Here is a 25,114-nt window from a genome sequence, read left to right as displayed (position 1 = left end):
CAATGGGCCCAACAACGCACCCTTTGGCCAACATCTCGACCTAGTCTGGGTCATCGTGGGTAACGTGTTTAAGTGGCGCACACAAACCAGTGACAGTTACGACCTACAAAACCAATATGTTGTTGAACGGTTGTCCATCCTATCTCAATCCATGCACCAACGTCCTGCAGCTTTAAGAAAATCCAGTAAAACAATTACAGAACATCCAAGACTTTTTTAAGACTATGAACGAAACAAGACAAACAGTTTATCTCTATGATGCAAAATCAAATGTATCAGGATGAGACAAACAGCTGGGTTGCGCCCCTTCCCTTCAATAATCCCAGACAGCGCTTACCAAACAATCGAGAGCAAGCTCTGAAGAGACTGAATACACTCAAACGAAGCCTAGATAAAAACCTGTTGTGAGAGAACAATTTGTGCAGTTCATGCAAAACATCCTTGACAAACAGCAAGCAGAAGTTGCCCCCCCTCTATAGCATGAAGTGGAGTGTTGTTATCTTCCAATACTTGGGGTGTATCATCCACAAACACCGAGTCAGATTCGAGTGGTTTTCGACTCAAGTGCAAAACATGAGGACATGGCACTCAATGATGTCCTCTTACGTGGCCCAGATTTCAACAATGTCTTGCTTGGGGTACTCATAAGATTCCATCGAGAACCCATTGCAATCACCGCAGATGTGGAACAAATGTTGTACTGTTTCACAGTTAGAAAAGATCATCGCAATTTCCTGTGTTTCCTTTGGCACAAAGACAATGACATTACAAAAGAAATTATAGAATACCGCATGACAGTTCATGTGTTTGGAAATCGACCGAAATCAAAATTTCCCTCTGTTGCAATCTACAGCCTTCATGGAGCAGCTCAAGTTGGAGAAAAGGAATTCCGCCAAGTTGCAGTGCACTTTGTTACCAGAAACCTTTATGCGGACGATGGTCAAATTTCGCTTCCCACTGAACCTGAAGCAATCGAACTTCTGCAAAAAACACAAAACATGTTGGCAGGGTCAAATCTTCGCTTGCACAAAATTTCCTCAAACAGTAGCAAAGTCATGGAAGCCTTTCCAGTCAATGAGTTGGCGAAAGACAAAGACCTTGACCTAGACATTGACTTACTACCTGTGAAGGGAAGTTAACGCATCAGCTGGAGTCTGGAATCAGATACTTTCACTTTCCAAGTGTCTAAAGGGCAAAAAACATTCACCAAAAGAGGCATACTATCCACTGTTAATAGTTTATATGACCCCTTGGGGTTTGTCGCACCTATAACTGTACAAGGAAAGGCACTCATAAGGGAACTCACCTGTGAACCTTGTGACTGGGATGACCCTCTACCGGCAGCTAAAGAAGATTATGGTCAGCATGGAAAGATTCCATCCAAGAAGTAGAACAAATACACATTCGCAGACCGTACATTCCAATTTCTCTCTCTTCAACTCAACACAGAGAGCTTTGTGTCTTCAGTTATGCTTCATCCACAGCGATAGCAGCAGTAGTGCACTCGCGAGTTATCAATGAAAATGGACAATGCCTTATGGGATTCATCATGGGAAAGATCAAATTAGTGCCAAGGCCAGCTCACACAATCCCGCGACTAGAGCTATGTGCCACTGTCCTAGCGGTAGAAATGGCAGAGGTCATATGTCAGGAAATCGACCTCGAGTTCACCACTGCAAAGTACAACACGGACAGTAAGATTGTGTTAGGTTACATCTACAACATCTCAAGAAGATTTTATGTCACTCGGATAAGAAAATCTTCTGTTCCCTCTCAGTGGAGTCATGTCTCTTCAGAAAACAATCCAGCAGACATTGCCACTTGTGCAATAACAACTCGTCTGCTGCTACAAACATACCGGTTCACAGAACCCCCATTCCTGACGCAAGAACCATCACAGTGCTCAGCTGCAGATGACAACAACAAGCCTGAACTTATTGCACCAGAGAATGATCCAGAGATTCGACCAAAAGTTAATGTACTCATCACAAAGGTTCTAAAGATTCTCATCTTGGAATCATCTCATTTGAGGTATGTCACAACTCATAACACTTGCAAGAAAAAGGTCCAGTGCTTTAGAACAAAACACTAGAAGTCCTCGAACGCAGGTTAAGCTGACTGTTGTTTCAAGTGTTCAAAAATATGCTTTCAAAGAGGACATTCAATAACTGTTGAAAGGAGATCGAATCCGGAAGAAAAGCCCCTTGTGGAATTTGAACCCCTTGATTGACTCAGATGGACTGTTAAGGGAGGGAGGTCAAAAGTCACTCGCTGATCTTTCATATGATGAAAAACACCCACTATTACTCCTTAAAAAACATTACGTGTCAACTCTTTTAGTGAGGCATTATCACCAAGATGTTGCTCATCAAGGTCGCCACCTCACTGAAGGAGCGCTGCGATCTGCAGGTGTTTGGATACTTGGAGCCCGAAAACTAGTCTCAAGTGTTATCCATCAGTGTGTCACTTTGCAAGCTTAGGGGTGGACCCGTGGAAAAAAATATGGCTAATCTCCCTGGAGACCGACTCGCCATTGAACCCACTTTCACCAGAGTTGGACTAGATGTTTGTGGGCCCTGGAGTGTAGTCACTCGCAAGACGAGGGGTGGCGCAGCAGAAAACAAACGTTGTGCTGTTTTATCCAGTTGCTTAGGAACCCGTGCAGTTCACATTGAAGTCATTGAGTCAATGTCTACATGTTTCATTAATGCGGTCAGAAGGTTTTTTCGCCATTAGAGGACCCTCCAAGGTTTTTCGGTCAGATCACGGCACTAATTTTATCGGTACATGCAGAGAGTTACAGTTTAACACAGATGATTCTGAGATTCAAAATGATCTCACCAATGAAGGTTGTACCTGGACATTTAACACACCACACTCATCACATATGGGCGGTTGTTGGGAAAGAATGATAAGCACTGCACGCCGCATTCTAGATGGAATGTTATTGCAGTCAGGTCCAACATGTATCACACATGAAGTTCTCACAACACTAATGGCAGAAGTTATTGCAATCATCAATGCACGGCCGTTAATTCCTCAGACCACAGACCCATTGTGTTAACACACAATTGTGATTCTAACGCAAAAAGCAGCATCCATGTCAGATCCAGAAGGGACATTTGACATGAAAGATATGTACAAAAAGCAATGGAAACATGTTCAAAGTCTCGCTGACAGATTTTGGAAATGCTGGAGGCAAGAATATCTGTCAGTGCTGCAACCTAGAAGAAAATGGAATCAAGAAAGAGGCAATATTCAAGACGGTGATGTTGTCTTGTTGAAAGATGACCAAGCAAAGCGTAATGAATGGCCTGTCGGACTCATTACTAAATGCATACTTAATGAAAACAAAAAGATCAGAAAAGTATAATAATAAGAATAAGAATAAGAATGCCTTTATTGATCCCACAGTGGGGAAATTTTCATTGTTACAGCAGCAAAGATATAGGTCACACAGGGACGGCGGCATAATGTAGCCATTAATGTATAACATTGACGGCAAACATTCAGGATCAAACCTATGTAAATATACGCAGTAACATGTGTATATACACATGTATATACACACCAACATACATCTACATAAAAAGTATGAGGAACACTCATTTTGGCTTGTACATAGTACAGAGGAAAAATACTCTAAGTAAGTGACAGTGCTGCAGTGCTGTAGTGAAATGTAAGGAACAGCATTGGATCAAAATAAAACTAGACTACTAGTAGTGGGGAATGTTGAGTATTGCACGATATTACAGTAGTGGGGAATATTGGGTATTGCAAAATATGAGCTCAGGTGCAGGACTGCACATTTGCACTAATGTCCACCAGTTTGTAGAGACTACACAATGTTCTTGTTAAAGAGTCTGACAGCAGCAGGCAAGAAGGAAGAATCTCTCCTTTGCACAGCGAGGGTGTAACAGTTTGTCACTGAAGGTGCTGTGGAGATAAGATAAGGTAAGATAAGAATGCATTTATTGATCCCACAGTGGGGAAATGTTCATTGTTACAGCAGCAAAGATATAGGTCACACAGGGACGGCGGCATAGTGTGGCCATTAATGTATAACATTGACGGCAAACATTTAGGATCAGACCTATGTCTGCAGTAATATATGCAGTAACGTGTATATACAAAAGTATATACACACCAACCTGCATCTGTTAGGTGCTGTTAGGGTGCCCTGGAGGGGGTGGTCCGGGTTTTCCAGCATTGATGACAGCTTGGCCAACATCCTCCTGTCCCCCACCGAGTCCACAGAGTCCAGGGAGCAGCCCAGGACAGAGCCAGCCCTCCTGACCAGTTTGTCCAGCCGCTTCTTGTCCCGGGCCGAGACGCCGCCTGCCCAGGTGACCACTCCCTGGAAGATGACCGATGCAACCACCGAGTCATAAAAGTTCCTGAGGAGTGTCCCCTGAACTCCAAAAGACCTCAGTCTCCTGAGTAGGAAGAGTCTGCTCTGACTCTTCCTATAGAGGGCGTCTGTGTTGTCGCACCAGTCCAGTTTATTGTTCAGATGAACACCCAGGTACTTGTAAGTTGAGACTCTCTCAACATCTGTTCCCCGGATATTCAGTGGTGCAGGTGAAGAGTGCTGGCGCCTACCGAAATCCACTACCATTTCTTTGGATTTCCCCGCATTGATCAGGAGGCGGTTCTGCTGGCACCAGTCCACAAAACCCTGAGTAAGTTCTCTGTACTCCCGATCATCTCCGCCTGTGATGAGGCCGACAATCGCAGAGTCGTCAGAGAACTTCTGCAAGTGACAGGTATGGGTGCTGTAGTTGAAGTCCGAGGTGTAGAGGGTGAACAGGAAGGGAGCCAAGACAGTTCCCTGTGGGGCCCCCGTGCTACAGAGGAGCACGTCAGACACACAGTCCTGTGTCCTCACATACTGTGGCCGGTTTGTGAGGTAGTCCTGGATCCATGTAGTGAGGCTCCAGCTTGTCTCCCAGTAGGGTGGGCTGGATGGTGTTGAAAGCACTGGAGAAATCAAAGAACATGATCCTCACAGTGCTTCCCGCCTTCTCCAGGTGGGAGAGTGAAGTGTGGAGGAGGTACATGATGGCATCATCCACACTGATGCCAGGCTGATATGTGAACTGGAGTGGGTCCATTGAGGAGCTCACCAGGGGGCATAGGTGGACAAAGGACCAGTCTCTCCAGGGTCTTCATCAGGTGAGACGTCAGCGCCACTGGTCTGAAGCTGTTGAGCCCCTTCGGGTTGGGGGTCTTTGGCACCGGGACCAGGCAGGATGTTTTCCATAGCTGGGGGACCCTGCCCAGCTTCAGGCTCAGGTTGAACATGTGTTGGACAATCCCACACAGCTGGTCTGCGCAGGATTTGAGGAGCTGGGGGCTGATGCCATCTGGACCCGTTGCCTTCCTCGCCTTCATCTTCTTCAGCTGGTTCCTCACCTGAGATGTTGTGAAGGCCAAGGCTGGGCAGGAGGGAGTGGTGGCTATCTGGTGTAGCTGGGAGCTGGAGACTGTGGAGAAAAGGGGGGAGGGGGTGACACGCCCAGCAGGAGGAGTAGGTGGAGGCTGCAGCAGGAGAGACTGAGTAGGGGCAGGCATCTGATCAAACCTATCGAAAAAGAGGTTCAGCTCATTTGCACACTGCAGGTCCCCCCCAGTCCGGGTCTTGGGTTGTCCGTGGCCTGAGATGGTCTTCAGGCCCCTCCAGACTCCCCTAGCGTTATTCTGCAGCAGCTGCTCCTTCATCCTCTTCCCCTCTCTGATCCTCCTCCTCAGCTGGCGCTGCACAGTCTTCCGCTCCTCTATGTTGCCTGACGCAAAAGCCCTCCTCTTCTCCTTCAGGAGAGCTTTTATGTCCGGTGTGATCCAGGGTTTGTTGTTGGAGAAACACCTTACTGTCCTGGTGGGTATGGTGTTTTCCATGCAGAAATTTATATAGTCTGTAACAGTGTCCGTTAGACTACTAATGTCTTCCCCATGAGCATCGCTGAATACTTCGCACTCAGTTGTGCTGAAGCAGTCCTTTAAGGCCTCCTCGGCCTCTCCAGACCATCTCTGAACCGTGCGGGTCACAGCTGGCTGCCTGCGGACCAGAGGTTTGTACACAGACTGGAGAGCCACCAGGTTGTGATCAGCTTTGCCCAGCCGGGGGAGGGGCAGTGATGTGTATGCCTCTTTGGTGTTGGCATAGAAAAGGTCCAGTGTTTTATTGTCTCTGGTGTGGCAGGTGACATACTGTGTGAATGAAGGCAGAGAGGAGGAAGGGGAGGCATGATTGAAGTCACCAGAGATGAGTATCAGGGCATTTGGGTGCTGTGTTTGTAGCCTGCTCACTCCTGCAGTCAAGACATCACAGGCTGTGTCGCCGCTGGCAGCTGGTGGGACGTAGACGGTCACCGCGATCACATGACTAAACTCTAGCGGGATGTAGAATGGCCTCATGCCAACAGCTAGCAGCTCAATATCTCTGCTGCAAAGCTGCTCCTTAATCGTGATGTGCCCAGGATTACACCATCTATCGTTCACAAACACAGCCAGCCCTCCTCCTTTCCTCTTTCCACTCTCCAGCGTCCTGTCCGCGCGTATGATTTGGAAGCCGTCCAATTCTACGACCGCGTTCGGCGTTAGCGCTGTTAGCCACGACTCCGTGAATAGCATCAGGTTAGCCTCCCGGAAGTCCCTCTCAAGCCGGGTAAGCGCTGCTAGCTCGTCCATCTTGTAGGGGAGCGATCTAACATTCCCCATGATAACAGACAGGAGGACAGTGGTATCATCTCCTCCTTTCCCGGCGTTTAACCCCCGCACGAGATCCTCGTCAGCAGGGTTAGCACGGATTGCTAACAGCTGATTCCGGCTGTAAACAATGGGGGCGCGGCTCCGAGCCAAGTCGCCGGACACGATCGCACAAAAAATAGCCACCAGCAGCAGCAAGAATACCGCAGTTAGGGTGTCCATTGCTACGCAAGTTACGACTATCAACTATATGAAAAAGGTATGAGGTAGAGTAATAGTAAGGAACAAAAACACACGAAAAGGCTCACCGATGAGCCGGAGCTACTGTAGCGGGCTGCCACTCGCGCGGCGCCGGAAGAGGTGAAAGTTGTCAAGCAGAGTATTCCACGTTTCTACTTGAACCCTGTTACTCAGCTTGTTCTCCTACTTCCTCGAACTATTAACAAAATACTGATTTCAAATGAATAGTGGTATAACGGTTTTCATACCAGGCAGGGAGTGTAATGGTTTAATTGTTTCACTATTATAGAGTAAGTATTCCCACTTACGGACCTCTGTCCAACGGAAATTGTTTCACCCGGAAGAAAAAACGTATGCATTAAATTTTCTACTCCTATATTGCATAAAAATTCGATTCCTGACAACGGAAGTTCCGGTATCCGGAACCCGGAACCAATAGCGAAACCCGCAGAGAGCGCAAACTCAAGCAGTCCACGCTCTATACTACGGAAAAACTTTGACCGCTCCGCCATCATCGGATCAAACGGAAATTCTCTCACTCGGAAAAAAAACCGTATGCATTAAGTTTTCTTCCACTACATTACATTAACGATCGATTACTTCCAACGGAAGTTCCGGTACTGTATCCAGAACCCATAGGGAAGCCCGCAGTAGCGTAAACTCAAGCAGCTCCCGCTCGTACCTATGGAATAACTCTCTCCGCCATCATCGGATCCAAAACGGCGTAATGTAAGTTAGTTCTTTGGCATGCGTTTTACTGAAATTGCGCAAGATTGTAAATGTATTCATTTACATTTTCGTCTGTAGTTCATGGCATCCAAACGAAGAAAAACGTGAAAGAGAGAGTGAAATGCATACGATTATGCAAAGCTGGACACAAGGTAAAAAACATTCAGGAGACACTTGGGAGTCGGAAAAACTCAAATCTATGAGAAAAGTCCTGATGTAAAGCCACCGTCCCTCAAGAGAGTTCTGGAGATGGCATGAAAAATGCTTTTGTATGCACAAGAATCCCCAGACATCAGTGATGATCAACAGGACAGTTTCTTGCAATTATCAACAAAACTGTATGATACGCAGACAAACATGGTCATACAGCAAAGAATGAAGCCAACACAACAACTCAAAATAGACTCGTTTTTTTCCCAAGTCTGAGAAAAATCAACACTAAAATACAGTGCAGTTTACTGTAGTGAAGTACTGTACTGCATTAGTGTTACAGTATTTACAGTATTTTTTCAACAGTATTTGGACCATCTTTGTTATACTGTACTGTATTTTGTTCATATACCTGTACTTTATAGTTTAGTTTTTGTTTAATAAAAATTTGGGGGAAAATATCTTTTTGGGCATTATATTGCTTGTGTTGTTAAACATGTATTTTGTTAACATACTTGCACTGTCATATAGGACATGCACCGGAGTCGTTTCACACATCAGGAAAATCTGGAAAGGAAAGATTGAACAATGCAAATATGATTCCTTACTAGAAAATACTTATTGTATTTGCATTGAGTTATGTTGAGTTTTAGCACCCTCCAATGGTGAAATGTGTGATGTGCATTACATTGATTTGAGTTGACATCGTCACGTCAATATTCAATGATATCCCCGGAGAGCAACACGTACCCGATGGAGTCTTGGCCCACGCAATGTTGTAAGTGACCATTTGTGATAAAATGCCCAATTTTTCCAAGCTGTAGAGTGTTAACAAGTTAATTCACATGTTTTTGGCATGCCAGATGTTGCTGCATACATGTTTAAAACGAGTCATTTTCGACATTACAATTTGTTAGCATGCTAGGCTAGCGGACTTTAGTTTTGATAATCAGGCTAACTATGTTAGCGTATCCATGTGTTATCTATCCTAATTCATAATCCATGTTTCCCAACTTAATTCATGTTCTAAACAATGTAAACGTGTAAATGTGCTTTATGTTGTGGTCATTTGTATTTTATTTCTTTACACTTCGAAACATGTATTGTAATGTGGCTAGTAAAAACAATGTCTGACAGACATTTTAAATGCTGTACTCACATACTGTATTTGTAATTTCGTTTATTGCAGTTTTAGAAGAAGAACTAGAAAGAATTAGAAAAATTCCAACGAGATTAATAAATGGAGTCTTAAGGCCATAACAAACATCTAGTCTGTTAGCTGTTTGTCTAGCTGGATAGAGCAGTCATACGTCTAGTGAGGACAGAACAGTCGGGCTTGTGCTTAAGTTTTGGGGGTAATAAAACAATGGTCAATGTCACACCCTGAAGTGGACACTGATTGGCTGTCATTTTCTTTGGCATAACCTGATAGGCTCCTATTGTAAGTGGGAGGGCAAGTTCAGGAGCAGAGAAAAAACGTGAAAATGGAGGGTGTGAGAGTTGTTGGTCCGATCAATGGTAAATTGAAAAATTATTTCATTTTTTTTTTTTCAATAAGTTTGCTTGCGCATTATTTAAATGTTTTTTTTAAAATAATTTTTAAATTTAAATTAAAAAAACGCCCTGACGGCCCTATTGATAAAGGCAGAGTGATATGCCTTCTTTCTAAGAAGGACTTTTGTTCGAATAATTGTACATAAGTTATCCCATATTTACTCTTATAAGTATTGTAAGGCATTTAATCAGCATTATAAACTTGTTCTAATCATGTAAGTCGAATTTTTTTGTGAAGAAAGTGGAATGTGAGAAGGACACAGCTGGAAAATAGGAACGATGCTCTTATCGAAGAGCATCCCGTGGTTAGACGCTGAGTCCTTAGGACAGAATATAACAATAACAATGAACTTTCACACACCCACACGAACTGTTTATCACAATGCTACATGTTCCCCCTACGATTTAGAGTAGCAATTTCTATGCATACAATTAGGGACCGCCCAAGAAAATAAAAAGAGAGGAGGCGGAAGGACTGTTTCAGAGCGCTGTGAGGAATTGTAATTATACAGTTATCTTTGCTCTCCTGTGTCTTCTCTCCTCATTGTGTGTTATTTATTAATGTCCTAAGTGGTGTGAGCCCGACATTAAATTGTCCTTTGAGCCGGATCCCTATATTCCTGAGGTTATATATACACACACACGCACACCCACACACACACACACACACACACACACACACACACACACACACACATACGTATATGGAATATAATAAAACTTTTTCAAGGAAAAAGAAATTGCGCAAGCTTATGGGAAGCCTACAAACCAGGAAAGGCTGTTATGACTGGTTGTTTACGTGTTGTATCAGTTGCTCTGCAGATGTTATGGTCCTTTTATGCTTTGTCCTTCATGATGTCATATAGGCCTGAAGTCTTACAGTTTAAAAGTTTGAGTTACACACTGACACATTGACAGTATGAGTGAGGATGCAAACTCTCTTCCAGTCCTGATCTCTATTGTTATTTTGTATTTTTGTTGATAAAGACTTTTTACTCTTCAACTTCCGTGTTATATCTGCATATCTGATTTGGGTCCAAATCACGATCCTCACGTGACAAAGGCAAGCTATTGGCCACATACCTGTGATGTTGTTTGACCACATCAAGGACATCATCAGAAATGTGGCGCGAGTCCTCTGAGAACCTGAACAGCTCCTTGAGCTGAAACTTAAGGTGGTCCACTTGGGATTCCTCCCCCACCAGAGCTTTCCTTACACCCTAAAAGACACAAGCAAAATGAAATAAGAACTAAGGCTGAATGATTATACGTGAAGATCTAACTGAAATTTTTCTGGCAGATATTGCACTTTCTATTTAATAGATGATTTTTTTCAAATCATACTTCAGAGCAATCAATATTCACTTTGTACAGTTGGGGTGTAACGGTACACGTGGGTGTATTAATATGTTTCGGTATGGCATGTTCGGTTCGGTCCACTTATTAGCGCAAGCTTACGCACGGGCGCTGTTGCATGCGGGAGAGGAGAGTGGTGGCACAACAGTGAGAGCCAGAAAAGAGCCAGAGCTCGAAGGTCCCCCCCCCATACACTGCGGTCTCCTGTTTGGGAACATTCTGGCTGTCCTGTTAAAATCGCCGATGGGGAAAGGTACGTGGTTGAGTCCGAAAGTTGTGTGCCGACATTGCTACATGCGATGGGCAGCAGGTAGCACATCTAACATGCACGGCATCATCCGACTGTGAATGTTTCTTAGACGAGGGAGCAAAAACGTCAAACTTAAATTGCAAGATTTTCATGTTGTAGCGGCTTCCAAGAACATGCCGTCAGATGTAGTTTAATTATCACGTTTTTATTAATCCAAGAACAACTGCTGGCGCTCTTCTTTCTCCGCTGCTCCACTCGCTTGTCGTACGATGCATTCATGAAACTCACAAAAACATCACAACTCAGCAACACACAAATCCAACCACAACACAGATAACCCAATTCGTTACAATATGCTGTTGAACATTCAAAGATTTCAATGCCTAAAAAGTGTATACAATTTCATAAAGACTTTTTAAAGTTACTGTATTTTTTTTTATTGTAAAAATAGCTTTAATATAGTCAGCAATAATTGTAACTGCTATTGCATGTATTTTTTTCATCACAAAAACGTTATATGTGTACTGTAATGACAACTTGGCTTTAACTTGAATACTTAGATGTGTCATAGGCTGTTGCTACTGAATGTTTAAAGATTTCACAGTCTTAATAATTTACAAATTTATTGTTAGTGTATTTTTTATTCTGGTGTAATTTCTTAGAAGATCACCCGAATGGTTCGCTTTTATTATTATTATTTTTTTTAAAAGTACAATTTACTTCTTCTTTTCAAAATTAACATTAAAAAAAAAAAGTTTTTTTGTACCTAAAATATACCGAACCGAAGTTTAAAAAAAAAATAACCGAACTGAAACGTGATTTAGCCTACCGTTACACCCCTAATGTACAGTAACATGTAAAAACATGACATAAAATTACATCATACCATCAAAACAAAAGCTATTTCACTAATAATGTAAAAACACTAAAGCGTGTGAGGCAGTGCACTAATGTACATTGTACGCAAATGTACAATCGTACACATAAACACATTTCATCATCATCATCATCATCATTCTCTCCTGCTTATCCGAGGTCGGATCGCGGGGGCAGCCGCTAAAGCAGGGAATCCCAGACTTCCCTCTCCCCAGCCACTTTGTCCAGTTGAAGTTGTTCCCAGCAGCGTGTCGCGGTGTAACGGCTAACTTGACTCGTTTTCCAGACTGTTATTGGGGGGTTGTTTATTGCCGTCAGAAACAGTTGCTTCAGACGGCGACAATACAAGGTTGCCCTGAAATAATGTTGAAGCGCTAATTAAGTCCGCTAAAGAAAAAACGACTTAATTACAGTGACACTGTATTTACGGTGCTAGCCGCGCTTATTAACTCATTAAATGCCAGCCATTCTTAGCACAGCTAACCCCTGAGTGCCATCCATTTTCGAGGATTTTGACCCATCTTTGAAGGCCCACAGAATATTGTTTTATGGCCCGCAGACATGGGACCTACCAAAAGATAGATAAGACTCTCTTCTTTCTTCAGAGAAAACAGTTTATTTCTAGCATTTGTCATTCTGTCAGTAATCTGCTGTAGAACATAGGCAAGTTTCACTAAAAATCCTGATTCTGGGAATAAAACTAAGAAATCTACGGTTTTGTGAAAAGACTTATTTCAAGTAAAACTTCAACTTTGACACCAACAACAAAAAATTAAAAATTATATAAAAGCAATTTTTATGGCAAAAAACAATGTATGTTCAAGTATCTAATTATCGTTAGCAAAAAATGTATCAACATTATATACAGGCCCGTTCATGTATGTACATGTGTGTACGTGCGTGTATGCGCGTGCGTGCTTGACTATGTGTTAACTTCGATCCCTAGAAGCATATTTTTGGGGGGAGCTATGGGTTGGAGGTAGGAAGCCCACGAAAGGATACACACCATATTGTTCAATACCCCAATACATGGTGACAGTTGTTTTTGCACAAACCCAGTGATACAAGTCACTGCCAAAAAGCCCTTACCTCTGGATTGAACCAGTCAATCCAAAAGTGGAATTAAATACTCCTCAAAGAATCGTGTAATCCTTTGGATCGACACTGACGCTGGAACTTTGTGATTAATTGCATTAGAGCCTTGAGCATCAAATGCACACAAAAAAAACACATTTCTCAAGTTAACCCGTGGATGGCGCTATACTATAGGATTATAAAAATCAAGTTAACATGAGGTAGGCAGGGGGGCGCTGCCGAGTGATGAGCGAGTAGGACACAGTCACCCAAACTCCAAACCAAACACAAAACTCGATTTTGTCAAAACCATAATTGAGACAAGTCAATACAGCTACTGAATATACGACCATCTCCCCTCTGAAAAAAATAAATTTGTGGAAACATGCCAAACAAGAAAACTACGAAGTCAGACTTCAATGACGAAACAGGCCCGACTGACGCCTCTGCCTCTACTGCGGACGCTGGCCTCACAGGGCCCGCCCAGAGGTCGGACAACAATGAGGTGCTGGAGGCCACAGCGCCGCTCCGCTCAGAGCTAATACTTGTTAAGTCGGAGATCTGTCAGAAAATTGAAGCCGAGATTTCAGAGGTCACAACTACTTTGAGAGTGGAAATAGCAGCCCTGAAAGCCGAAAATGACAGAGCGATCTCGGCATTAAAGTCTCAGATGGACTTACAAAATCAAACTTTGACAGACCTAGCAGACTCTGCTAGAGGCACTTCGGATACGCTACGGAATTTGGAGGACAAGGTGAAGAAACTTTCTGGGCAAATTTTAACTCTCTCAGAAAAAAATGTCTGGACCTGGAAAACCGATCAAAACGACAAAACTTAAGAGTACAGTAAGTACTCCCACCTACGGACCTCTGTCAAACGGAAATTCCCTCACCCAGAAAAACAACGTATGCATTAAATTTTCGACTCATATCTTACATTAACGATCGATTCCTGACAACGGAAGTTCCGGTATTGTATTCGGAACCCGGAAGCCATAGCGAAGCCCGCAGTAGCGCAAACTCAAGCTGTCCCCGCTATATACTATGGAAAAACTTTGACCGCGCCGCCATCATTAGATCAAACGGAAATTCCCTCACTCGGAAAAAAAAAACGTATGCATTAAATTTTCTACTACTATATTAAATTAACGATCGATTCCTTACAACGAAGTTCCGGTATTGTATTCGGAACCCGGAAGCCATAGCGAAGCCCGCAGTACCGCAAACTCAGCAGTTCCCACTCGATACTATGGAAAAACTTTGACTGTTCCGCCATCAAAACGGATCCAAAACGGCGACATGTAAGTTTCTTCTTTGGCATGCATTTTACTGAAATTGCAAAAGATTTAAAATGTATTCATTTAAATTTTCGTCTGTAGCTCATGGCCTCCAAACGAAGAAGAACGGTAATGACCATGGATGAGAGAATGAAATGCATCAGAGTAAGCGAAGCGGGACACAAAATAAAAAACATCCAGGATGGAGTCGTAAAACTCAAATCTACGAGACTTTTAAAAACAAGGAATCGATTCTGGCTCAGTATGATTCCAGCACTTTGCTTGCTCAAAGGAAATTGCTTGCAGCTCGACGGACGAAGTACAATGGCGTAAATGAACGTGTCCTTTTGTATGCACAAGAATCACCAGACATCCGTGATGATCAACGGGACAGTTACTTGCAATTAGCAAGAAAACTGTATGATACGCAGACAAACCTTTTCATACAACAAAGAATGAAGCCAACACAACAACTCAAAATAGACACATTTTTTCCTAAGTCTGAGAAAAGTCAACATTAAAATACAGTACAGTTTACTCTAGGTACAGTACTGTACTGCATTGGTGTTACAGTATTTTTTTCAACAGTATTTGGATCATCTTTGTTATACTGTACTGTATTTTGTTCATATACCTGTAGGGTTTTGTTTAGTAAAATTTGTATTATTACTGTATATTGCTTGTGTTGTTAACTTGTTACACATACACATACAGTATTTTGTTAACATACTTGCACGTTTATACGGGACATGTACCGTAGCCGTTTCCCACGTAAGGAAATGCAAATATGATTCCTTACTAGAGAATACTTACTGTACCGTGTTTTACGGACTATAAATCACCCCGGAGTACAAGTCGCACCAGCCATAAAATGCATAATAAAGTAAAAAAAAACATATGTCACATTGGAGTATAAGTTGCATTTTTTAAGGAAATGTATTTGATAAAATCCAACACCAAAATCAGACGTGTTTTAAAATTTAAATGACGAACAATTTAAAATAAAAATAGAATAGAGACAACAACAGGCTGAACGGTATGCTTACGTTACATTACACAACGACCCCCCCTCCACCACCCGGATGCCAGGTTGCCGCCGTCGCGTAACGCTGATAAATGTATCCATCCATCCATCCATCCATCATCGATACCGCTTATCCTCACAAGGGTGATAAATGTATCCATATAAATGAAAATAATAAAATTGTGCGCTTAGTACACATAATTTGCACCGAGCCACGATGGTAACATTTAGCTTACATTCACACATGTAGAATTACAAGAAAGTTACGCTAATGTTATGACTGTATGAGAATTTGGGGGGGGATTCACCGAAGCGCCTCATCAAAACAGTCACTCAAATCAAAGAGCGTGACCGGACACAGTGATAGGGAACAACGTGGCTTCAGTAGCACTCCAATCCATTCCACAGAGCTCAACAACTCGCTCAATCCCGCCGCGTACACGACCACGAAGACAAGCGCGCATCTGCCGCTAGCCGCTAACGGCTAACAAACGCAGAGTTAGGCCTGTATGTGAATTTGGGGGTATTCACCGGAGCGCCTCATCCAAACAGTCATTCAAATCAAAGAGCGTACGAAGACAAGCGCGCATCTGCCGCTAGCCGCTAACGGCTAACAAACGCAGAGTTAGGCCTGTATGTGAATTTGGGGGTATTCACCGGACCGCCTCATCCAAATAGTCACTCGAATCAAAGAGCGTGACCGGACACAGTGATAGGGAACAACGTGGCTCCAGTATCACTCCAATCCATTGCACAGAGCTCAGCAACGTCGTTTTCATAGACACCCGAGCTTATTTCAGCAAGACAATGCCAAACCATATTCTGCATGTGCTACAACAGTGTTGCTTCGTAGTAAAAGAGTGTGGGTACTAAACTGACCTGCCTGCAGTCCAGACCTTTCTCCCATTGAAAATGGGTGCCGCATTATGAAGTGTAAAATATGGCAACAGAGACCCCGGACTGTTGAACAGCTGAAGTTGAACATCAAGAATGAATGGGTAAAAACTCCACCTAGAAAGCTTCAACAATTAGTGTCCTCAGTTCCCAAACCTTTGTTGAATGTTGTTGAAAAAAAAGGTGATGTAACACAATGGTAAACATGACCCTGTCCCATCTTTTTTGGAATGTGTGGCATCCATAAAATTCTAAGTTAACGATTATTTGCTAAAACAAATCAAGTTTATCAGTTTGAACAAGAAATATTTTTTCTTTGTAGTGTATTTAATTAAATATAGGTTTAACACGACTTGCAAATCACTGTATTCTGTTTTTATGTTCAACACAACGACCCAACTTCATTGGAATTAGGTCTGTAGTGTATTTAAGTATAGGTAGAACACAACACAATTTGGAAAATATTGTATGCTGTTTTTATTTATGTTTAACACAACATCCCAACTTCATTGGAATTAGGCTTGTCTTTTGGACTGTATTAAAACAAAGAAAATTTCGAAGTTATATGCCATTATTTTATTGACCCGGCCCACTTGGGAATAGATTTTCCTCCATGTGGCCCCTGAGCTAAAGTTAATTTGACATCCCTGCTCGACTGCATATTTTTTGTTGCATACCACACAAAGAACCAGATCACACTCATGCAGGCATCCAAGGAGAGTCATTGGAGTGTGTGTTTTGCCTTTCGAGCTACAGTTTGTTAGTTTTCCTTAAATTGAGTTTTTAAAAACTCACCATGTATTTTTTCCACTGGCCCATCATCTGTTCTTCACTGAAATCAACACCATCTCCAACATCACGATCCTCCTCCAGTTCCTGATTCAGCCCCCGGAGTCGTAATCTGAGGCATCCAATATCATCTTCCAGTTGCTGGCATCTTGCCATGTACTCACCGTGTGTATACATGGTGGAGTGCAGACCCTCCTCAACTTCACATAGGCCTTGTTTTAGTCTCTGCCAATGGAGCCGGAGCTCTTCAGCCACATCTACTACCACCTCTGCTCCAGCAGGAGATGTCTTCGCTCTGACAGCTTCAGCTACACCCTCTATATATTGCAGAGTTTTTTCCTCACTGGCTACAATGTCATCAAGGGCCTAGAAAGGGAAAGAAAATATCTGTATGCTTATGTTTGCTTGGAAAAAAAGGCACAATCACTCAATCAGACTCGAGTTGCCAATTTTAGGACTTGCGATTTGATTGACTATATAGGAGTGCGTACTGAGTGCCAGTAATAACCTGGCCCCCGGGGCAGAATTTTTAAAAAATGCAGTATTGATATGCTCCAACCTCAATGGTTCTGTTAAGGGTATTGGAAAAATTACTCAAATTAATTTTGGATTGATTTAGGCTATACGAATGTTATTTTGCACATTCTATCACTCTGATCTCGTTTGTGACAGTAACATTAATACTTATTAATTTGCATGTTCACAATCGGAGGTGCACCATCTCGTCCCGCTACTTTGCCATGTGCTGCACCTCCTTCCTGTGCCAGTTCAGTGCTGTGTGGTCATGATGACATGATACTCTAAAAACACTTGGGTAAAAAAATAACTATTTTTGGGTTAAATTTGACCCAACTGTTGTGTTAAAAAAAGGACCAACCAAAACTTGGGTAATTTGAACCCAAAAAATTGGGTTATTCCATTTTGACCCAAATTTTAAGGTTAAATAAACACAAAAATGGGTCAAAACAATGCAAATAGTTGGGTTATTCCACAATTGTATTTATTTATTTATATATATGTTTAGAATGCTAAGGATACTACCCCTCCCCAAAAAACATATTAATAACAAGAAGTGAAGGTTTCATGACGAGAACCAGAGGGCGAGAGCACATTACGCCAGTTTTGGAATTGCTGCATTGGCTCCCCGTGTGTTTCAGGTTCGATTTTAAGGTACTTTTATTAGTTTATAAATGTGTTAATGGTCTTGGGCCATCTTATTTATCTGATTTGCTTTTATCATACCAACCCTCGCGGATCCTGAGGTCCTCTGGCGCCGGCCTTTTATTTATTGCAAGGGTGAGGACCAAAATGCATGGCGAGGCTGCATTCAGCCATTTTGGTCCTCACCTTTGGAATAGCCTGCCAGAGGACGTCAGGTATGCAGAGACTGTTGATATTTTTAAGAGGAAGCTCAAGACACACCTTTTTTAGTTTGGCTTTTAACAACTTTTAAATAATTTATCTTTTCTTTTGATTGAAGATTATTTTTATCTTATCATACTGATTTTAGTTCTTAGACTATATTGCTGTTCTGTCTTTTAGTTTTGTTGCTTTCTGCCGTTGTCAGCTTTTAGCTCCAGTGTCTCCTCATGGGGGGGCCTCGGCGTTGAGGGAGGGGTGGCTGCCCTTCCGAGGGGGTTGTCATCGCAGGGACTCCTTGGGTCTGGGTGGCCGGCGGCCTCTACACTTTGTGTGGGGTCCGCCTGTCTAATTCGGGCTGGGGTCTCTGTGGTGGTGGCGCCCCTGTGGCTGTGGGCTGTCATTCCCCTCGGTGCAGAGAGCTCCCCTTGGGTACCCTTTTCCTCATATGGTTTCTCTGTGCCTTGTCATGTCTTTTAACACATTTTATCAGGTTGTGCACTTTGTGTGGGTGTGTGTGAATGAGTGCTGATGTAGTAGTCTTGGGTTTGTTAGGAGAGAAGGGCGTGAACGGAGCTTTCTATGTTTTGCTTTGGATGTTTTACATTTTTATGGATGAAAAGTGCTATATAAATAAAATGTGATTGATTGATAAGATGTGTATTTATTTCAGGCACACCACTGTTGACGAAGGGGAAGATGTGCATTTGGTCATCACTCTTTTTGTAGTTGTGTTGCCTATTATAAGGTCTTTAATAAAGCCAGATCATCAGCATAAATCTAAATGAACACATATGTGTCCTCAATACAAAATGCATTGACGTTACCATCAAAATACATTGTTGAGACTCGACAATTCAGAAGATAGTTGGACTTTGTTGAAGATTTTTACAATCTGCAATAACCCTGAGTTTGAAGAATGTTGGCCATTTTACAAGGAATTTACCAGACACTTTGTCACCAAAAAGCATTGTGAAATTCTGTTCAACCTGAGAAACATTCAATAGCGAAGAAAAAAAACACTGAGCAAACAACAACAACAAATACAGCAATAAATGTATCAAAGTTTCCTTCGGTTTACTTTCATTCTTATCAAGCCAGGTTTTTCCAGGAACCTTGTAAAAAGGTCAAGACCAGTGGAAGCAGTGGCTGGGTCTTGCACATCTTTCTGTCTGTGCTCAAAAGTTGTCTTCAACGACTAGAAATGTCATTTTTTAAATTTTAACCTATTAAGGATGGGAGTGCATAACCATGTTTCATCGTAGTGGTAGTGCCACCTACTGGCTGAAGGAATTACATGTTTTACTCTTTGATGTTTTTCTCCTTGCAGGTGTATTAAATCTACCTCATAATTGCTTAGAAAAATGTGTAGACCTTCCTGATGTTAAAATACCATATTTGTGATGTTTCATGAAAAGCCATGGCAATGGGCAATTCCCTAATGGTCTAAATATGCACGAAATCTCACAAAGCTTTGCACACACATCAGGCCTAGTGAAATCAACAATATTGTATTATTTTAATGTGCAATGTGTAAAAAATGGCTCGCTAGCGCCCCCTAGCAATATTTTTTAAAAATCAGCCCCGGTTTTATGTTTTATATACATCTGCGAAAATTTGGTGGTATTTGTAATCGTTCAAGTCCTCCAAAAAAGCCTCTTGGAGCCATATGCTAAACCTAACGGGAAGTCAGCCATTTACTTTAAAGTTTTAAGTCACTTTGAATACAAAAGCTGCTTGAACTTGACTCACATAATATTTTCTTCAAAAATGTTCTCACATTTAACAAGAGTCCAAGCCTGAAGACATCTACGAAATTATTTTTCATCACAATGGTCCGCCACCTATTGGCTGAAGGAGGTACATGTTTTATTCTTTCATGTTTTTCTCGTGGCAGGCTAGCCAGATCTCCCTCATACTGGTGTGGCGGTCATCTTGGGCAGGGACATTAGCTAGACTGGGGATACTCACCCCGAGGTGTCCCCCCCAGTATGGCGGCCATCTTGGGCAGGAACATGAGTTTGACTGGGGATACTCATCCCGAGGTCTCCCCGGTGCGGCGGCCATCGTGGACAGGGACATTAGCTAGACTGGGGATACTCACCCCAAGTTCCCCCCAGTGCGGCGGCCATCTTGGGCAGGGACATTAGGTAGACTAGAGATACTCACCCGAGGTCTCTCCAGTGCGGCGGCCACAACCTTTATTGTGTGAAAGCGTAGGCCTTCACACATACGTTATTCTACACCATTCAACTTTATTCTTCTTCTTCCATTTTATTCCGCACACTTTTTCGGCGTGCTTCTACTTCCACATTTTTCAACCGATTCTCGCCATTCCAACTTCAATATATTCCAAAAATCACGCCAACATGGGGTCCTTTTTCTTCATTCAAAAAATGTACGGTTCCCCCAAATTCCCGGTTTTCACCCCAAAAACCCCATTCATTTCATATGGCATATTCAACATTTCCCATTTCCACCATTTCAATTTCGAACTCATTCAACTCACATTGGTAAAGCTTTTCAACACCCACAAAAATTCGACTATTAACTATTCATTTCCATTGAAACATTCAACTTTCCACATTTAAACCTTCTCAATTTCCACACATTCAAGTCATTCAACTCATATTCAGCTTTAAACACCCACAAAATTCCTACTTCCCACACATTCAACTCATTCACCATTTATTTTCATTGGAACATTCAACTTTTCACATTTACACCTTTCCAATTTCCACAAATTCAAGTCATTTAACTCATTCAGCTCACATTCAGCTTTTCAACACACCCAAAATTCCTACTTCATACACATTCAACTCATTCACACTTAAAAAAAACACAAAAATTCAACAATTAACCATTCATTTCCATTGGCACATTCAACTTTTCACTGTTCCACCATTCCAATTTCCAAAAATTCATGTCATTCAACTCATTCCGCTCACATTCAGCTTTTCAACCCCCCCCCAAAATTCCTACTTTCCACATATTCAACTCATTCACACTTAAACAAAACACAAAATTCCACTATTGACCATTAATTTCCTTTGGAACATTCGACTTTTCACATTTACACCTTCTCAATTTCCACAAATTCAAGTCATTCAACTCACATTCAGCTTTTCAACACCCCCAAAATTCCTACTTCCCACACATTCAACTCATTCACACTTAAAAAAGGCACACAATTTTACCATTCATTTCCAGTGGACCAGTGTTATTGCCCGTTGGTCTCCACAGTGCGGCGGCCATCTTGGGCAGGGACATTGGGCAGGGACATTAGCTGGACTGAGGATACTCACCCCGAGGTCTCCACAGTGCGGCTGCCATCTTGGGAAGGGACATTTGCGAGACTGGGGATACTCACCCCGAGGTCTCTCTGGTGCGGCGGCCATCTTGGACAGGGACATTGGCTGGACTGGAAATACTCACCCCGAGGTCTCCCCAGTTTGGCGGCCATCTTGGACAAGGAGATTAGCTAGATTGAGGATACTCACCCCGAGGTCTCCACAGTGCGGAAGCCATCTTGGGCAGGGACATTAGCTAGACTGGGGATACTCACCCCGAGGTCTCCCCAGTGCGGCGGCCATCTTGGGAAGGGACATTAGCAAGACTGGGCAAACTCAACCCGAGGTGTCCCCAGTTCGGCGGCCTTCTTCGGCAGGGACATTAGCTAGACTGGGGATACTCACCCCGAGGTCTCCCCAGTGCGACGGCCATCTTGGGCAGGTGCATTAGCTAGACTGGGCATACACACCCCGAGGTCTCCCCAGTGCGGCGGCCATCTTGGGCAGGGACATTAGCTAGACTGGCGATACTCACCCTGAGGTCTCCCCAGCACGGTGGCCATCTTGGGCAGGGACACTAGCTAGACTGGGGATACTAAGCCCCAGGTGTGCGCAGTGCGGCGGCCATCTTGGGCAGGGACATTAGCAAGACTGGGGATACTCACCCAGAGATGTCCCCAGTGCGGCGGCCATCTTGGGCAGGTGGGCAGGAGAGGGACATAAGCTACAGCTAGAATTCTCACCCCTCAGCCAGCCCCAGTAAGGCGGCCATCTTGGAGAGGGACATAAGCTACAGTTAGAATTCTGGCCCCTTGGCCTCCCCTGGTGCGGCGGCCATATTATTCAAAAGTATTGGAACACCCAGAATTGTCATACCCAGGTGTCCCTAATGAAGCGGCCATATTGTTCAAAAGTATTGGGACACCTCGATTTTTCATACGCAGGTGTCCCTGATGAAGCGGCCATGTTGTTCAAAAGTATTGGGACACCCAGAATTATCATCCCCAGATGTGCCTAACGAAGCGGCCATGTTGCTCAAAATAATTGGAACACCCATAATTGTCATCCCCAGGTGTCCCAAATCAAGCGGCCATGTTCAAAATTATTGGGACACCCAGAATTTTCATCCCGAGGTGTCCCCAATGAAGCGGCCATGTTTTTCAAAAGTATTGGGAGACCCAGAATTTTCATCCCCATATATCCTGAATGAAGCGGCCATGTTGTTCAAATGTATTGGGACACCCAGAATTATTCTGTTCGGGTTTCACTCAAAGAGCAAGGGGCGCTGCCATTGTCATACGGAAGCACATTTCTTTCGAACCCTCTATTTCCATCTGTGATCCCAATGGCCGTTTTGCTATAGTTTCAGGCAAATTGCTGAATATCCCAGTGGTTCTGGCCTCAGTATATGCCCCTACATGGGATGACGATAAGTTTATAAATATTTTTTCCCCTCTCTACCCAATCTTACAGACCACCTTATCATTATTAGGGGCGATTTTAACTTAGTACAGGATGTGACACTTGACCGATCACCTACTAGACATTCAAATCTAAGTAAGTCTGCTACTGCCTTGAAATTCCAAGCAGAACAATTGGGATTGGCTGACCCTTGGAGAACAAAGTCCCCTTCTGAGAGACTATTTTCATTCTTCTCTCATGTACACCACAGCTTTTCCCGGATTGATTTCTTTCTGCTGGATGTTAGGCTGTTAAGCAGTGTTACTGCTTGCAAATATCATACTATTGTCATTTCGGATCACGCGCCAACATTGGTTGATATTACCTTTTCTTCCTGCAGACCTTCTCACAAATTTTGGACATATAATTCCCAGTTGCTTTCTGAGGCCTAGTTTAAAGACTTTCTTACCGAGCAAATTGACGTTTTTTGAAAAATGAATGACCAGCCCAACATTACCAGCCTTCAAGGCCTACATCCGTGCACATCCGTGGGCAGGTGATTTAATTTGTATCTCATTTTAAAAGAATGGAATCCTTTAAATTAACACACCTTTCAGACGAAATACAGTCTCTAGATGCTATATATTCTACTAACCCCTCATCTACATTGTATAAAAACAGACTGCAGTTGCAATCTCAATATGATTTGTTATCGACTGGCAAAATTGAGGTCCAGCTTTTGCAAACCAGGCAACGTTTTTTTGAACAAGGCGACAAACCTGGCAAATTGTTGGCATAAGAGGCCAGACCGGTGAATACCTCTCGATTCATTCCAAGAATAACTTCCCCAACCGGTCTGATTTTAACTGACCCCAAGGAAATTTGTGATGCTTTTTCTTATTATTATTCCACACTTTACTCTTCTGAGAGTTCCCCCTGCAACTGGTCTTTGTCCAACCCTCTGGATTCTTTAACATACGCTCAAGTTGATGTTGATACTTATTGTACTCTGGGATCCCTCATAACTTCTGAAGTTCAGGAGGCCATCAGATCTTTGCAAAGTTCTAAATCTCCTGGGCCAGATGGTTTCAGTGCAGAGTTCTTCAAAACGGATGTACTAGCTCCCATCCTTGTGAGGGTGTTTAATGATGCGTTTCACAATGGACGGCTGCCTGGCACATTTTCCGAAGCATCGATAACTCTGTTGACCAAGAAAGAAAAGGATCCTCTTCACTGTAGCAGTTACAGACCAATCTCCCTTTTAAATGTTGATTTTAAAATCCTGTCCAAGGTGCTTGCCCTTCGACTCCAGAAGGTTATCTCAACGCTAATAAATCCAGACCAGACCAGTTTTATCGCTGGCCGACACTCTTTTAACAATACCAGGCGGTTATTGAACATCATATGCTCCTCTTTGGACTCTAATCCTGCCGAGATTATTCTTTCTCTGGACGCAGAGAAGGCGTCTGACCGAGTGGAGTGGAGCTATCTGTTTTTTATTTTGGGAAAATTTGGCTTCAATCCAAATTTCATATCATGGATCAAACTTTTTTATATGTCCCCAAAAACCAGTATTAACATTAATGGCATGAAATCTGACCCCTTTCTACCATCTCGCAGCACCCGTCTGGGATGTCCTCTTTCTCCATCCCTGTTTGCGCTTGCCGTTGAGCCCTTAGCCCTGTGGATTGGTAGTGAGCAGAAATTTGAAGGGATTTCTCGATTTGGCCTTTCCAACAAATTATCCTTGTACGCTGATGACCTCTTGCTTTTTGTTACAAATCCCGATACATCCCTTCCTGCTATTCTTAGTATTTTGGAACAATTCAAGATTCTATCTGGTAAAAAAATTAATTTGAACAAAAGTGAATACCTCCCAATTAACTCACCTGCTGAGAGCCTTCCTCTTTCCATATTGCCTTTTAAGAAGGTGACCCGATTGAAATACCTTGGCATTGGCCGTGACAGTCACACTCAGAATTATTCGCCATGAATTTTCAACCCATACATGACCTTTGCAAACTTGACTTGGCTAGGTGGTCTACTCTCCCTCTTTCTCTAGTAGGTCGGGTTAACCTTATTAAAATGATGGTACTTCCTCGCTTCCTTCACATGTTTGAACATATTCCTGTATTCATTCGTAA

At 42.9% G+C, this 25,114-nt stretch overlaps 1 protein-coding gene across 2 annotated transcripts in view; it reads right to left on the bottom strand.

Annotated features, from left to right (window-relative positions):
- Positions 1-25,114, bottom strand: part of syne3 (spectrin repeat containing, nuclear envelope family member 3) — a 209,222-nt gene that overhangs the window by 90,496 nt on the left and 93,612 nt on the right. For both annotated transcript variants that reach the window (XM_086048603.1, XM_086048604.1), the window contains exons 6-7: positions 16,927-17,286; positions 10,465-10,601 (exon numbers count right to left, since the gene is read on the bottom strand). In XM_086048603.1, the coding sequence (XP_085904729.1) occupies positions 10,465-10,601; positions 16,927-17,286 (497 nt within the window). The remainder of the gene's footprint in view (positions 1-10,464; positions 10,602-16,926; positions 17,287-25,114) is intronic.

This window comes from Filicampus tigris, chromosome 13 (genome assembly GCF_054856515.1).
Source record: "Filicampus tigris isolate MCC_2025a chromosome 13, RoL_Ftig_1.0, whole genome shotgun sequence".
NCBI lineage: Eukaryota > Metazoa > Chordata > Actinopteri > Syngnathiformes > Syngnathidae > Filicampus > Filicampus tigris.
This window is presented reverse-complemented; position numbering and strand designations above follow the sequence as displayed.